The sequence below is a fragment of the Anarrhichthys ocellatus genome, unplaced genomic scaffold (assembly GCF_004355925.1).
Source record: "Anarrhichthys ocellatus isolate YVR2014 unplaced genomic scaffold, GSC_Weel_1.0 scaffold55, whole genome shotgun sequence".
Taxonomy (NCBI): Eukaryota; Metazoa; Chordata; class Actinopteri; order Perciformes; family Anarhichadidae; genus Anarrhichthys; species Anarrhichthys ocellatus.
Window position 1 is genome coordinate 1125315 of NW_022280085.1, and position 14998 is coordinate 1140312.

At 44.2% G+C, this 14998-nt stretch overlaps 1 protein-coding gene across 2 annotated transcripts in view; it reads right to left on the minus strand.

Moving 5' to 3' along the window:
• Positions 1 to 14998, minus strand: part of usp43b (ubiquitin specific peptidase 43b) — a 56923-nt gene that overhangs the window by 9253 nt on the left and 32672 nt on the right. For both annotated transcript variants that reach the window (XM_031870793.1, XM_031870794.1), the window contains exons 7-9: positions 9671 to 9833; positions 7189 to 7300; positions 1910 to 2013 (exon numbers count right to left, since the gene is read on the minus strand). In XM_031870793.1, the coding sequence (XP_031726653.1) occupies positions 1910 to 2013; positions 7189 to 7300; positions 9671 to 9833 (379 nt within the window). The remainder of the gene's footprint in view (positions 1 to 1909; positions 2014 to 7188; positions 7301 to 9670; positions 9834 to 14998) is intronic.

Below are 14998 nucleotides of genomic sequence, written 5' to 3' on the forward strand. Positions count from 1 at the left end.
AAGTCACTGTGTGTGATTGTGTTGGGGATTAAGCTTGAAATGTTTTAGGTAAACAAAGATTACATTTAAAGATACACAATATTCTTTTGTTTTGCTCATAGAACTCATAACAAAACACGCTTCCCACAGTTCTCAACTTAAGGTAGATTTACAAAAATACCATCTTCTTCCTGGATTCACAGTCTTCATCAGATCACATTGGGAGAATTGGTTGAAAGCTGAAGAAACAGCTATTGAGTGGAGCTTGAGTAACGATAATCTTTGCACAAACTACCATTTTAAAAAGGTCAAGAGTGAACTTGAGTGGGTGCTGCTGGGCGCCAGAACTAAATAATGGAACATACTTAAAGCAAAGCTCAACTTAAACCTCACAAAGAGCGTCTCAAATATGTTTCAAAGAAAACTGCTGAAGCAAAGAGAAATGGCCTCATGCCTGTTAACACACTGTTTTCACTAAACTGTGATATATGCAACACCTTCACTTGAGAACAACTCTACAGCCATGCTAGCAGCCATGCTAGCAGCTCTGTTCGCTATAGTTAGTCACAGCAGTGGTCTGAGCTAAATGCTAAAATCAGCATGCTAACATGCTCACTATCACTAAGTGATTTAGTTCCTTTTGTTTATGAAAAACATATTCACAGTTACATTAAGCAGGTATAATGTTTTCCATGTTCATCACCATCTTAGTTTAGCGTGTTAGCATGCTAACATGTGCTAATTAGCACTAAAAGTATCGCTGTTAGCGTCGTTAAATTAAGATTACGTCAATATGTCCTTTGGTATAAGGAACACAGTATTACACAGATAGCAGTGTGTAAAGCAGACTGAAACACATGCGTTGGGCTGACTTGAGGTCAGAGAATATTTCTGAATCATTGGAGTTCACCATTATTACATTCGTTTCTAGGATACAGTGTGCTGTTTTCAAAAGCTTTTGCCACATCAGCGCCGTTCAGCGAATGAACTGCTCTTAGGAACTACACAAATGGAAGTCCTCTCAAGACTTTGCCAAAATGCCCCCTTGAAACAGTGATTCACTAACGCAAGTGAAAGCCATCACACGCGTGTCAAGATCTGTGAAAGGATTAGAATGTCTGCACATTTCAGTCAATGCTGCAAAATCAGTTTTACGATATACATAAAAAGAAGATAAAACAGAACATCTGTGCAGACGGGGCGAGTCTTTAAAAGGTAACTCATATTAGTCATATTAGTGCGTAACATTTGTTTTTACGTCAGAATGTCTCCAGTAATTTGCAGCCTGGCCCGTGGTTTTAGCCTTTCTCCAGAAACACTTGATTAGATTAGAGCAGATTCAAATTGCATTAAAATTGATTACATTAGACCAAATTTGAAAAGAGCCTGCGGGAACATTGGGTCGTTTCAGCGCTGAAAATTTGGACCATGATGGAGCAGTAATTCTACAACCTAGGGACACATTTAGAATAATCTAATAAAGCTCCGGTCTAATAGAAGAATGAAGTGTCCAGACAGCCAGCCCGTGTGTGCTCATGGTGTTTGCACCTGCAGGAATATTTCTTAGCTGCTGAAACATGGAGGATGTACATTCACGTGTAGAAAATACAGAAATGTGTGCAAAAAAAAAAACAACCATTCCTGTCCTGCATCAGAGGATACAGGAGCTTTTATTGTATGAATGGTTATTAACTTTTACTTGGCCTATCAGCCTGAAGCTGCAGAGAAAGATTCAGCAGTCAACAGCCCCAAAACTGTGCAGAACAGAAGCCGATAACAGTTCAGAAAAACGATATATGTACGGTGAGCTCTGGTGAAAAATCAATTAACACATCCAGAACAGCAGGACTTGTCTGAGTGTGTGTGTGTGTGACACATCAGTCCTCCAGCAGAATAAACTCCATGTTCCATGTATTCCCGGCGGCCTCACCTGTCGACAGCAGGGTGGTGGAGCGGCCGCCCGTCCTGAGGAGACAGGTAGCTGTAAAACGCAGATCCTCCCACCACGCGGATGTTGAACAGCACTCTGGTATTCTGAAAGAAGAGAGGCACAAACACTGTAAAGCCACCAGGGTGTATTTATGCCTATACATATTTATTGTAAGACTATAAACAACAATATAAACCTCCAGGACTCCAGGAGGCTTCATCTCCCACATGAAGCCTCCCACACATTTGATTTTTTTGTTGATCACAGCAGTTCTACTAACTAACTAAACAACACTAGTCTTGCATGTCCCTCAGGATGATTATTAATAAGTTCGACCGTCTGTCTTTTCACTTTCTGGTGTCATCATCAGGTATCATTATTAATTGGTCCAATACTCTGATTGATGACCAAATATCCTGCTAAACTAATGACGTTCCCATCAGCCTCGGCTGTGCTTGGTGTTCAGTGCTAATTAGCAAATGCTAGCGCGTTAACTCGCTGAACCTAGATGGTGATGAACATGGTAAACAGTACACCTGCTTTACATCAGCATGTTACCATCGTCATTATGAGCCTGTTATTGTGCTGACGTTAGCATTTAGCTCAAAGCACCGCTGTGCCGAAGTGCAGCCTCAGACGCTCACAGTAAGTCTAGTCTAGTTAAGGTCTAAAAACAAGCACTGATTCACCACCACAGCAGGAGTGTCACGATGGCAAAATGAGAACACTTAGCTCAAGGTTTTAAAGAAGCAGCAGCAACATTTGTCATGACGTTGCTGTAATCAGTTCGGAGACTTCAGACCATAAAAAGTGTGCCGAAATGTTTCTTTATGAATCCAATATGTGCGTGCAAAAGAAGCGGGACTACCTTAGTAACATGTCCCTTTACGTCAAAGAAAATAAATGTTTTTCTAAACTGCAAATCAAGTTTCAGGACAAGCATTGTTCAGACTATAGGTTCAGCAATGATTTCTCTCCCTTCTTCTGTCTCAAAAGAGTGGCTTTCTGCAGCAAAGGATTATTTCAAACATTTGAACCACCAGCATCAGATGGAATGGGTAAGATTTACGAGTGACCAGGGATCAGGTTCGATCAGTCTATCGAGAAGATTGGGAGGAAGGCTTTAGTCTTGGCACATGAACCAACATCAACATGTGATGATAAAATCAAAGTTCACACCCAGCACTTGACTTTAGTGCACTTATTTGTTGCTGGCACATGGTGACGAAGTCTTGTTCATTGAATTGCACTGAATTGGCTGCTCAAATCTATTTCAAAATGCTGAATTGGGAGTGAGTGCCGCATTTTTACTCTCTCGGGGTTAACTTTATTTATTGCCGTGAACCGGCTAAAGCAACAACAAAAAAGACAGAGGAGAACAAAGTGGGCCATCGTGAAATACAGGCCGAGACCGGCACCTGATGTTTTGAGCTCACAGCAGTTCAGCTTGAATCAACACGTAACACCTCAACGCGGAGCACCATGTGAGCGCTTTGTTTGCGTTCAAAGTATCATTTTACAGAAAGAAAAAAAACAATAAACCCCCTAGATCATCAGACTACTCGCTCATATCACTCTCAACTGGACTGGAAAGCCGAGTCGAGGAGAAAAAAAGGAAGAACAAATATTGTACCGATATCTTCTTGTCCTCAGTTTGAAGCCTGCTGATATTACTCTGAGATCTGCTTGGATTGGAGGTGCTTTAAGAGCGAAGGAGCGCTTTGCAAAAATGAAATTGATTTTGTCTTGTTCCAGTGAAATCTAGTGTTGTAGCTGCTGGCGGAGCTCAAACACAAACACCCACTCTGAGTCCTGAGAGAGAAGCTCCATCCAGCAGGATCTTTCTGATGACAGGGAGCGCACCAGAGAGGACAGCTCATTCCTAAAAAATATTGACATGCTGAACACACGAACGAACGGAATGAACAACCCTGAGGGGAAGTTATACAACAGAATTACTGCCTCACGTATGCAATACACAGTACTGTTTAAAGTAGCAGTAGTGCCAGCTATATCTAATACTGCAGTAGTTACTACTTGATGCTGTAACAAATAACACATGCGGAGCCGTGTAACCAACACCGTGTAACTCTTCTCCTCGGCGTTTCAGCATCGTGTGTTTACGGACACTGCAGGTATCGAACCTCCACGTCGTGCTTAGTGTGATGCTTTTTCCACACGATTCATCTGTCATCTACAAAACAACAGCGCTAGATGACAAGTGTAAACCCCAAATAAGTTTTCTTTTCATTACAGACTTGCTTGGGCTCACTGTGAGTGCCAGCGACTTGTGAGGCTTGTTTGCACACGTGAAGACCACCCAAAGAGTCCTACCGACTTCTTGGGAATGGAGTTTTTCTCCCGAAACACGGTTTCAAAAACCAGGAGAAAAATCCTTTAAAACACGACGCATACATTTCAACACCTTCCAAAGGTATTGTGTTTGCAAAGCTTCTGACTGCTTCAACTGCTACACGTTAAATATTGAATTGTCTGTGCGCTCCTCAAACAAGAGATTTTCCAGTTACGATCATAGCTTAGCTTCACGTAAAGGCTGTCGAGCTCTGTATTTCTCCACATGTTGAAGTGGTTTTGCCCGGGGCTCAAATGAGAATATTTTACGTTGAGGAGTTGAGGATGGTGGTTTCTTTTTCTAACCCTGTAAAACCAATATTTTAATTGAAAGAGTGTAAGGAATGATTTAAACAGTATGTGCCTGCTCTAAGGTCAGATGAAAACAGTCCCGGAGTGCTGCAGGGAAGACGTATTTTTGTAGGCCGACCGCTAACGTTAGCATCGCACTGTTTCCCTCCACAGAAAGCCAACAGGGTTTCTCCATTGGATTTTTGCAGAAAATAATCTCTGTGGCAAACAAGCGTTTATGATACCTAACGTTACAAGTTTCGTTCTGCAAGATAATAATAAATAATCAGCGGACGTAAAAATCTAACGTTGGGCTGTAAACGAACTACACCATGGTCCCACGAGGCTGTGAAGGCGGACTAGATGCAAGATGATGTTGTGGAGTCTCTTTTAGAAACTTGTTAGCAACCGCCTTTTTGAAGAAACGTAAAAGCACACAAATTCACAAGAGGGGTTGTTTATTGACGTATTTTACAATGAAGGTGTTGTCGCAGCCTGTAAAGATGACATCGAACCCAGCAACAGAGACAGGTCACTGGCTAGCTAGGTAGCTTCAGGTCAGGAGCGGTGGGGAGTGAGGCTCAGGGAGCGTTAGAACCGGTGCTGCTTCATTAAAGCATAGAGGATTAGCAAGCTAGCTAACTAGCCAGCTGTTTGCTAGTTCGGTTACTAGCTTTCTAATTACGCCGTGTTTTAATGCTACACTGGGTACACAAAAATGAGCCGAACTAAGTTGTCACTCTTTCCTACGCTGTGACAAGAGTGTGTGGTTGAAGCATTAGGTCGTTAAATTTCACACCGTGACCGAGTTATACTGCTAGCTGTGCTTTAGTGAGCATCAAGCCAGCCACTGCTAAAAACATGATGTCAGTAGCAGGAAATACGTGCCAGACAAGGCCACGCTCTTTTGTTTTTGAATTGCATCTTTGCCTAAAATTAAACATCCACTTGTGTGTGTAATTCATTGATGCAAGAAAACTACAGATTCTGTGGAGATGAAAGATTTAGAGCAAACATCTGCTCTGAGCACTGCTCCAGCAGACTGATTATACTGAACGAGCCTGGTTTTAATCAATGGCTGACAGCATGGAGCACAAAGGAGACAAGCACATCTCCAACAGAGTTACTGAAGACGTTGCACCTGACTCTTCTCCTCCTCCTCGCTCTGCTGGCACTTCTCAAAGAGCACCGAGTAATACGCAGCGAGCTGGTCAACAGCTTCCGTGCACGGCCCCGTGCGGCTCTTTACTGCAGCTGTGTGTCAGCCGTCAGCAGCGGCCGATTGGAGATCTGTTCGGCTACTGTCACTACGTCCCGTGTTGTACAGTAGTCACACCAGCCGTGGCAAGTAAACAAGGCAAGCGCGCTTCTGTCACGCCTCACCTTCTGAACCAATCAAGTCTCATTAGCACACCCAGCCCTACAGCCTGTCACAGCAATATATTTGCAAATATATTACAATGTACATTGTGAGAATGACATTTGTGCGGCACCACAATCTCTAATTGTCTGACAATTTAAAATTAAAGCATTATTTAACGTATAAGATGGAAAAATCTGACAAATGATGTGAAATCAGCGTTAATTCATTATTAAAAATATGCTGTAGCCCTAACTCCTGAGGATAAGCGGGTTAGCCAGCTACCTTTGGGCATAACAAAGAGGTTCCACCATCACAATGTAATAAATGCATTTTAATTTGCATAATTGTAAGAATAAATTTCTGACAGTAATTGGTTCAGTATAAAGAAGCTTATTTAATCACTGCAGTTCAGGGGACTGAAAGATGAATCAATGATGCGATTATTGTAAAAAAGAAAAGAAAAAGTGGAGCCCCTGTGTCTACTGTATTGCTAATTTAGAGTTTTAAAAAGGGCTCTCCAAAGATCCACTCATTTAGTTTCCAGGATGACATGAGCGAACAGCCGTAAGTGTGTCTCTGACTTTCTTCGACTGTAAGTGCCGCTCTGTGTGTCAGTGAGTGCCTGTCCCAAACCAGTTAACCTGGCCGTGGTCTGGTGTGCCAGCGGGTGCAGCGAGAGGAAACCAACTCCTTTCTGCCTCCAGCTGGCACTTTAAGCTCTCCCACCTGCACCACACAGGGCCGTTGTGCGGGCATGCTTCTCTCTGTCCCGAGCCAATAAACCCTGTCTCGGAAACAGGTGCGCCGGCCCGGCCCGGCAGGAGGCAACCGTGTCCCCATTTCCGCCTCGAAACAAGCCCGCCCACGCGACGGGGCTATTAAAACGTACGTTTTACAAGCACCATGGAACAATTTCTATTGACTTATTACACAGGGCTGCATGGCAAATTGAGTCCAGGTGGGTTTCTGGTTGAGATGCAGTAAATACAAAACAGAATGAATAATAAATCCACCGCTCTAGCTGGCAGTTGCAGAATTCACAGTTGATATCTTGGTGCGAATGAAAACGGTACTTTTTTGTCCTTATAGCCTTATAGTCTGTATGCCGTTGCATCAACTTGCAGAAGCTTTGAGATGCGTTTCATGTCAGTCTGCGGGAGTCTGAACGGGAGTCAGTGAACGCCCACCAGCTCCCGGCACTGTGTTTTGATACAACCCCCTAAAACTGAATTGCCTCACACGGATCAATTATCACATCAGCTGTGCACAGTACCTGCGCCTGAGCTCCATTGATCATCAGGTAATAAAGCTTGCTGAGGATGCTCTGCTGCAGCTGGTCCCAGGAGATAGACCGGTCCTCCCTCATCAGGAACGGAGGTCCAAACCTTGAACAAGGAAAAAAACGTTTACACACAACGCCGCTGCTCAGCCGCTCCACATTAGCTCACACGTCCCCTCCTCCTATTGTAATGTAAATAATTATTTATTAACTTTATCGGCACTAGAGCAGAATTCTCATTACAGCGTATCTATGGAGGGACGGAGAGAGATAATAAGGAGTGAAAACAGATGATTAGGAGAGGGACAAGCATCCCTCTGAAAGGATGGATCACATGACACATTCACCATAATACCCATTTAATTGAGGGCAGCCCTCCATTATATGCTTGAGATTTATTAGTGTGAGACCATGTGAGCATGCATGCGCATAAAGAGACCAACAAAGACACACATATATGCACATACACAGTGAATGACTATGGGATGCTAATAAACTGCAGATTAATCAGTAGGAAAAGAGGAGCAATGGACGAAAAGCTTGTGCAGGCACCATTTCATCCTTTGAATTATTGCATGTTGTGTTTTTTAGCTTCTTACAAACATCGGAACAGAAGCACATCCTCAGTCATGCAGTTTTCCCATTAGATCACACATGGATGCCACTGAGTATAAGAGGTTAGATTACTGTTCAGGATGGTAAGCATTAACATTCTGTGGTGGCTGAGGAGCAGCTGCAGCGACCACGACACGGGATGAGACTGTATACACTTCAAAAACAACTTAAAAGTACAATTAGTTCAGTTAGAAATGGCAAGAAACAAAATTCCACTCTCTTGCTGCGTGGTTTGTGGTAAATGGGTTTAGTGTGTTGAATCTAAAGTGCATTGTGTGAGCAACTCTGTAGCGCCTCCTTCTCACAGCGAACGTTTCACCTCCCCCAAAGCAAAGATGCACACAGAAGTCTACATTTAATCTTATTTAGTTTTCCCTCTTAAGAGATTTTGCACTGAAATCGATTATCTACACGCAGTGATCTATGTTTATCTCCACAGAATCAGTAGCAAGATGTAACAAGTAAAATCTAATTGTTAACTTTCAGGATTGTTGTAATGCAAAAACGAAAGCGAACATTTAGCTTTCACACATCACACATTTAAACTTAATTAAATCCTATCTGTTGGTTTCACAGTTTCGACAAATCAACGACAACTGAGAGCTTTCACACTCAGCTGACTTTCAGAAATGTACCTGTGATGCTATTCTACAGAAAACCAGAGCGAAAGACGAGTCGGGGACTCCAATGTCATTTTCTTGGCACACACACACACACGAGTCCTCCAGCTGTCACCTGATGAGAGCGAGATCGGCGGGTGGTTTGATCAACGAGGGTGAGGCGTTTGAAGGGGAAAGTGAGACACGGATGGGATTAGACTTTCCCAGAGCCGCGCTGGCGAGCTCACCTCTATCGATCCCTCTGGACTCTGTCAGGGAGACGGATGTCTGATCTCTGTTTAGTGCCAGATGTCAGATTCCTCGGTCGGGAACTCATCTCACAGTGAGATGCGAGTCCTCTCTGTAACAGGCCGCTAACGTGACCTTGACGTGATAGACTGTGGGCTGAGCCGCTGCACAGAAAAGCTGGGAAACTGACATTTTGCTGAGGCTGAAGCCTCTCCTCGAGTTACTGCTGCGACGCCTGTCGTGCTCTCCGTCGCACGGCACACGGTGATAGAAGTGACTCATTTAATACGTGGAATTCACAGTCATGGGTGTCTGGTTTCACATGGAAGGAAACAAAAAGCAGGGTTCTCATTTTTAGCTGACAACTGCAGATTTAATCAGCTGTAGCTGGGTAGTGTAAGCTGATGCTTTGGTTGGTTGGAAACGTTTTTTTGTTGAGTTCAAAATGAGAATACTGTAAAGCAAATAACAAAAAATGTTTTTATTATTGTAAATTAAATGTGCGAACATGCAAAGAGTTGTATTTGTTGAGATCAATGAACGCTTTAAAACTTTTTTAGTGCAGATAGCTAAACAAAAGTGCAAACTACCCAAATACAGCAAAGGTTTTCATCATATTGACGCCAGAATCAATCTTTAAACCGAGACGCAGGTATCCGTAGTGTAGATACTGGACGTTGGATTGTTTGAGTGTTATCTTCGCAAAAGCAAACAGAGAGCGGGACTGAGCCCTTAGCTCTGATAAAGTAGCACTGTGAGCACCACAGGGTGGATGATCCCGTCAGGTATTGACTTTGGAAATAATGCTAGGCTACGTCTGTAGGTGGTGATCTGGTTTGCCAGGCATGCCTACGTTTGTAGCTTCCGTTGAAGCAAATAAACAAACTGCACAAACACCCTCCAAACTCTGGAGGATCACTCTTAATTAGAGCCTCATGCACATCACTTCAACATGAGAAGGAGCCCAAAGCTTCACCAGGCCTGCCTTGCCAAGGGTCACTTGGTATAATTACCTCACAGTCTGTTGGCCGCCCCCTGAGGCGTTGCACACCAACATCAGAATCTTTACGGGGACGCCCTGGTTGAGGAACTCTGAAGACAAGGTCCCAGAGGAAGGTAACCTCTGACCCTCGGGACCAGAGGAGTACGGAGATGACGGGAGGCTGTGATGGTACCCTGGGAGAGGAGGAGGAACACGGCACAGAGTCAGAGAGGAGGTGTGAGAACAAACTGGAAAGAGATGCTACGATGAGTCAGAGGAAGAGGAGATAAAAGCGTTTTGTATTTTTTTTTACCATAGATCAACCACAGTCTCTCGATAAATCCTGCTGACACTGATCACATACCGATTTCACATTCTTTTGGTACAGGTTACCTTCAAAGACTTTACACTGATGGCTGACATCATGACGTACGCGGTATTTCACGTTTTCTCTCCTCGGGAGGAAGACAAACCGATTTCCTGTGCCGAGAGTGTGGCCGTTAAACTTAACACCTCTAACAAGGAGCGAGGAGGAGAAATTGAGACGTATAAAGTGGCGAGGCAGCAGCTTTCTATTTGGGGAGCAGTGATTCAGAGGGGAGAACAGATGGACCAATGGCTGCCTGCACTCTCAGCAGGAGGCATTATCTGATGCAGCTTCTGCTCCACATCCCGTCCCGGTGGGGGGGCCAAGCAGCGCCACTTCTCCTCCGTCTCTCTACCGACACAGAGGAGTGTGACTGACTGGGCTCAGCCAGCGGGTCAGCTCTCAGAAGTTCACGGTGATAAATCACGCGGAAAATTTGACTCGCAGACACAGACGAGAAGGTTATCGATTGACCGACGCCGGCTGCGGCTTCACCAAAACGTTTCATTAAACCCACGTTGTTTACACCTGAAGCCCGATTCATCACTGACAAAGCAAATGCCACCGCTGAGCGAACCTGTTACAGAGATCCTTGCGTCTGTGTTGGCACAGCGCTCCTCTTACAGGGATAACGGAGGTGTGAGGACGTTAAGCACTGTGCGAGGGGGCGGGACCGAGTCCTGACCCCTCGAGCATGAGAGCGATGATGAGAATGCACAGCTTTTTTCATGTATTAATGTCGCTCTAATAAAGCAGGTGGTTAAACTTGCTGGAATAACGTGCTGTAATTTACACGAGCAGCGACCTCGGACAGCTCTGGGGATGATTTATGGGGTAAAATCTCATATTAAATCGCCGCCGAAACATGTTCATGAAACAGCAGTAAAATACGGAGGTCACCTCCTGGCCTGTCCCGCTAAGATTTATACAGGGACGCTGGGGAGGAGACCAACCTCTCACCGCTTATTAAATCACTTTTTATGGCTCACTGTCAAAAACGCTACTGTTTCTGCACATTTTTTCAAGGCTCGTGTCAATTTTTCTTACCTTGTTCACTGGATGAATAATGGTGGGAGTATGAGACACGCGCGCGCGCGCGTGTGTGTGTGTGTGTCTACTTCTGTAGACAATTCCCATGTAGCTGTAGTGGAAATGGCACTTCCAGGACAACACGGCTGTGTGAGAATTGTTAACACGCACACACATCACACCAAAAGTTCCCCGTTCAGCCGGCAAACACCTGTTGATCCTAATCTCTTATTAGAACTGATTGTAAGAAGCCGCAGGAAGCCTGTGACCTCATCGTTCCTCTGCACTCTCAGCCGTTTTCATTGTGGAGCAGACACACAGGATGAGCCAGACTAAACACAGCCACACTATGTGGAAGCCCATAATTAAACACCTCTGCCCCTAAAGGGATCTACTCTGCCCACAGCTCCCCCCCCCCATCAATCCCATTAGCTGTGCAGCCACCATCGAGGTCTCTGAACATAGGAGATCAGACAAATGCATGCACAGGTTATGACTCATGGCTTATTTTGATCGTCTAAATATCATTAGGTTTTAAATACTTTTAACATACTATATAATTTGTTGACACATAATTCATGAACTGATGATCCTTTGCCAAAGGAAAGATGAGATGATGTGACTTAACAATCACTGCTGTGTATGATTTTTATGAATTTGTGCTCCAAAGTAAATGACTTAATACTCGTGTTTCCTTCTTCTGTCTGGACAGAGCGGTGCAGCCCCCCCCCGCGGGTTGGCTGGATTTATGTTACAAATGTTTCATGCACAAATTGGCAACGTGTGGCAGGATGATGCAGATAACAAATTCTACCAATCGTATCATTTAATTCGATGGAAATGCTAAACAAGAGTTCACAGGCAGGCTGGAGACTGTGAGGCCGTCATAGTGGTGCTGAACCTGAGCGCTAACGTCTCACAATGACAATGCTGATGTTCAGCTGGCATAACGTTTACTAGGGCTGTACTTTTTATATATAGACGTATATAAAATGATTTTCTCCCTTTATGTAGTCTTGTTTTTGAAAGGCTGAAAACCAGCTAATATACTGAAGCAGAATATTTCGTTAAATAACATGTTGTGAATTTTGGAAATTATTACATGTATCCTTTTTCAATAAATTTTGACTTTCGGACTTTACAAAGCTCTGGAGTTATTGGAAATGTTTGGATCAAAGGTCAGATGAAACTGAAAGTGCAAGTCACTGGACCTCATGCTGGTCTCTGTTGTTTATCACATGTTAAACAATAACAGTCCATAAAATAACAAGCAAAATCCAGACTACAGAAAGTGAGCGATTATCTCATGTAATGAAAACTGTGCGGTGAATGAGTCGGAGGACGACCCTGTTCTCTGTGTGTAACAGAGCCGAGCTCAAAGAATGTGAAGTGGATACTTCACGGTGAAAGCCAAATGCTCTTTAGCAGGTGATCTCATATTCAAGTCTCGTCCTTGGCACCAATACTCCGCACAATGACATTTTGTCAGCGCGCCGTCAAATGCCAAAGAACTTTAACGTGTGAGCTTTGAGAGTTTATACATTATTCATTTTCAATGTAAACTCCATTACTTGATTGCCATATAGTAGGTGTACGAAAATGATGTAATGTAACCACAACATTGTATCTCCACTTTCCTTGATTCACCAAGACGATACGTAAGGTATCACAGTAATGTTAAGAAGGTCTGTGCAGTTCTACAGGAGTGAAGGGCCTGTAGTCTGTCGACCACCTAAAGCTGCTGAAGCTAGAGTGGAGAAGTGGTGTGCATGGGGCTCTCGGAGCAATGCTCTGCATTCAAAGATTTTGGAGGGTGGTGTCTGTTCTCCGTTGCCCTTCACAAACACAACAGCAAAAGTGTGAGGAACGGATTAAACAGTGTTTATCTGCTTTAATGTAGCTTCCTAGTTACAGGAACCAAGTCTAACTACATTCATTATTGAGGTTACGCTGTTGTGTTATAAAAAGAACCTTTCACATCCACTTTGTAGTATTTTCTAACTGTGTGGAAGTCGGTCTCGGATGCCATCAGATTTTAAACAGCACATGAAACGTGCATGAGAACACGGGTAACATTTGGCCCATAATGTCAATCTCTCGTGATTGTTTTGGTGACATCAGTCTAAAGAGGAAAAAGAGTTTTATTTAGTGACGGTGGTTTTGGTATGGACTGGCACATGTTCAGGGATGCCGCCACCCAGGAGAATGACATCAATCTGGAGGAATTTACTTCAACAGTGACATCATATATCAGCAAATGTGTTGATGACGTGGTGATAACAAAGACAGTCAGGTCATTGCCCAACCAGAAAGCCTGGGTGAATGGAGAGGTAAGGGCACCATCCGAAGCCAAAAAAGCTGCCTTTCGGTCAGGTGACAAGGAAGCATACAGAGCAAGACTGAAAGCTGGCATCAAAGAGGCAAAGAGGAGGAGTCAAGAGAGACTGGTGAGAGACCTCAACACCAACAACACTGAAGATAAAAGCAGGAGCAGGAGCATCATGTGTGAGGCCACGTCGCCAGATGAGCTGAACACCATTTATGCTCGTTTTGATCTCCTCAACAAAGAAGTCAGCTGTCAAGTCTGCCCCGCCTCCAGAGGACCGCCCACTGTCAGTGTCCACAGAGGATGTGAGGAAAGCCCTGATGAGAGAGTGAATATGAGTAAAGCTTTCAACGTATCGCTGCCACAGGAGAGTGTTCCCACCTGCTTCAAGACGGCCACCATCGTTCCTGTGCATAAAACGTCTGCAGTGTCCGGTCTGAATGACTACCGCCCTGTGGCACTCAGCCCCATTCTGATGAAGTGCTTTGAGGAACAACATCCCAAGCAGCCTGGACCCTCACCAGTTTGCATACAGAGCCAACAGATCCACAGAGGATGCCGTTTCCACTGCTCTCCACTCAATCTGGAGGATAACAACACCTACATCAGAATGTTGTTTGTTGATTTCAGCTCAGCCTTCAACACAATCTCCCTCATGTTAACTGAGCACTCTGGGCTTGAGTACCTCATTCTGCAACTGGTTATTAGACGTCCTCACAAACAGACCCCAGGCAGTTCGGATTGGCAGCCAAACCGCCTCCACTCTGGTGTTGAACACCGGAGCCCCCCAGGACCGTGTTTTCACCGCTGCACACCCACGACTGCTACCCCAAACACGAAGAGAACTCTGTTGTGAAGTTTGCAGAAGACACAAACAACAATGAGACTTCATATAGAGAGGAAATCAACAACCAGTCGGTAAAAGCCAAGGAGGTGATTGTTGATTTTAGAAAAGAGGAGGTGAAGACACACAACCGTGTCTACATCAATGGAGCTGAGGTGGAGGAAGTTAGCAGCTTTAAGTTCCTGGGAAACAGCATCACAAACAACCTGACATGGTCCTCACACATCTCCATCCTGGTGAAGAAAGATCTGTATTTCTTAAGGAAACTTAAGAAGGCAAAATTCCCGTGCCAAGTTCTTGTCAACTTTTACAGAGTTGCAATAGAAAGCATCCTGACTGCAAACATTACAAACTGGCATTGGATGTGTCCGGCACAGGACAGGAGAGCAGCGGGTGATTAAAACCGCCCAGAACATCATTAGTACCCATCTACTGAGCATCAGTGATGATGGTGAGAAGAGCTAAGGGGATATTAAAAGACAAAACTGTTCACCCTGCTGCCGTCTGGAAAGAGATACAGAAGCATCGGCTGTCGAACCACCAGACCTCCAAACAGCTTCTTTTAAATATGGTGCAATGCGGTCCCTCTTCTCATCAGGTTACTTATAGATCAAAATGGTTGCAGCTTTTTTTCTGTTTTTAGCGCAGTGGTCCCCCAATAAGCAGTAAGTGTGCTTGTATTCTCAGATCACTTTGAATTAATTTGAATTACACAATGGTCATTTTTAGGCACGATAGGCTAAGACATTCTCACCATCCGTATTACCTGGCACAGACGTCACCACTTATGTGT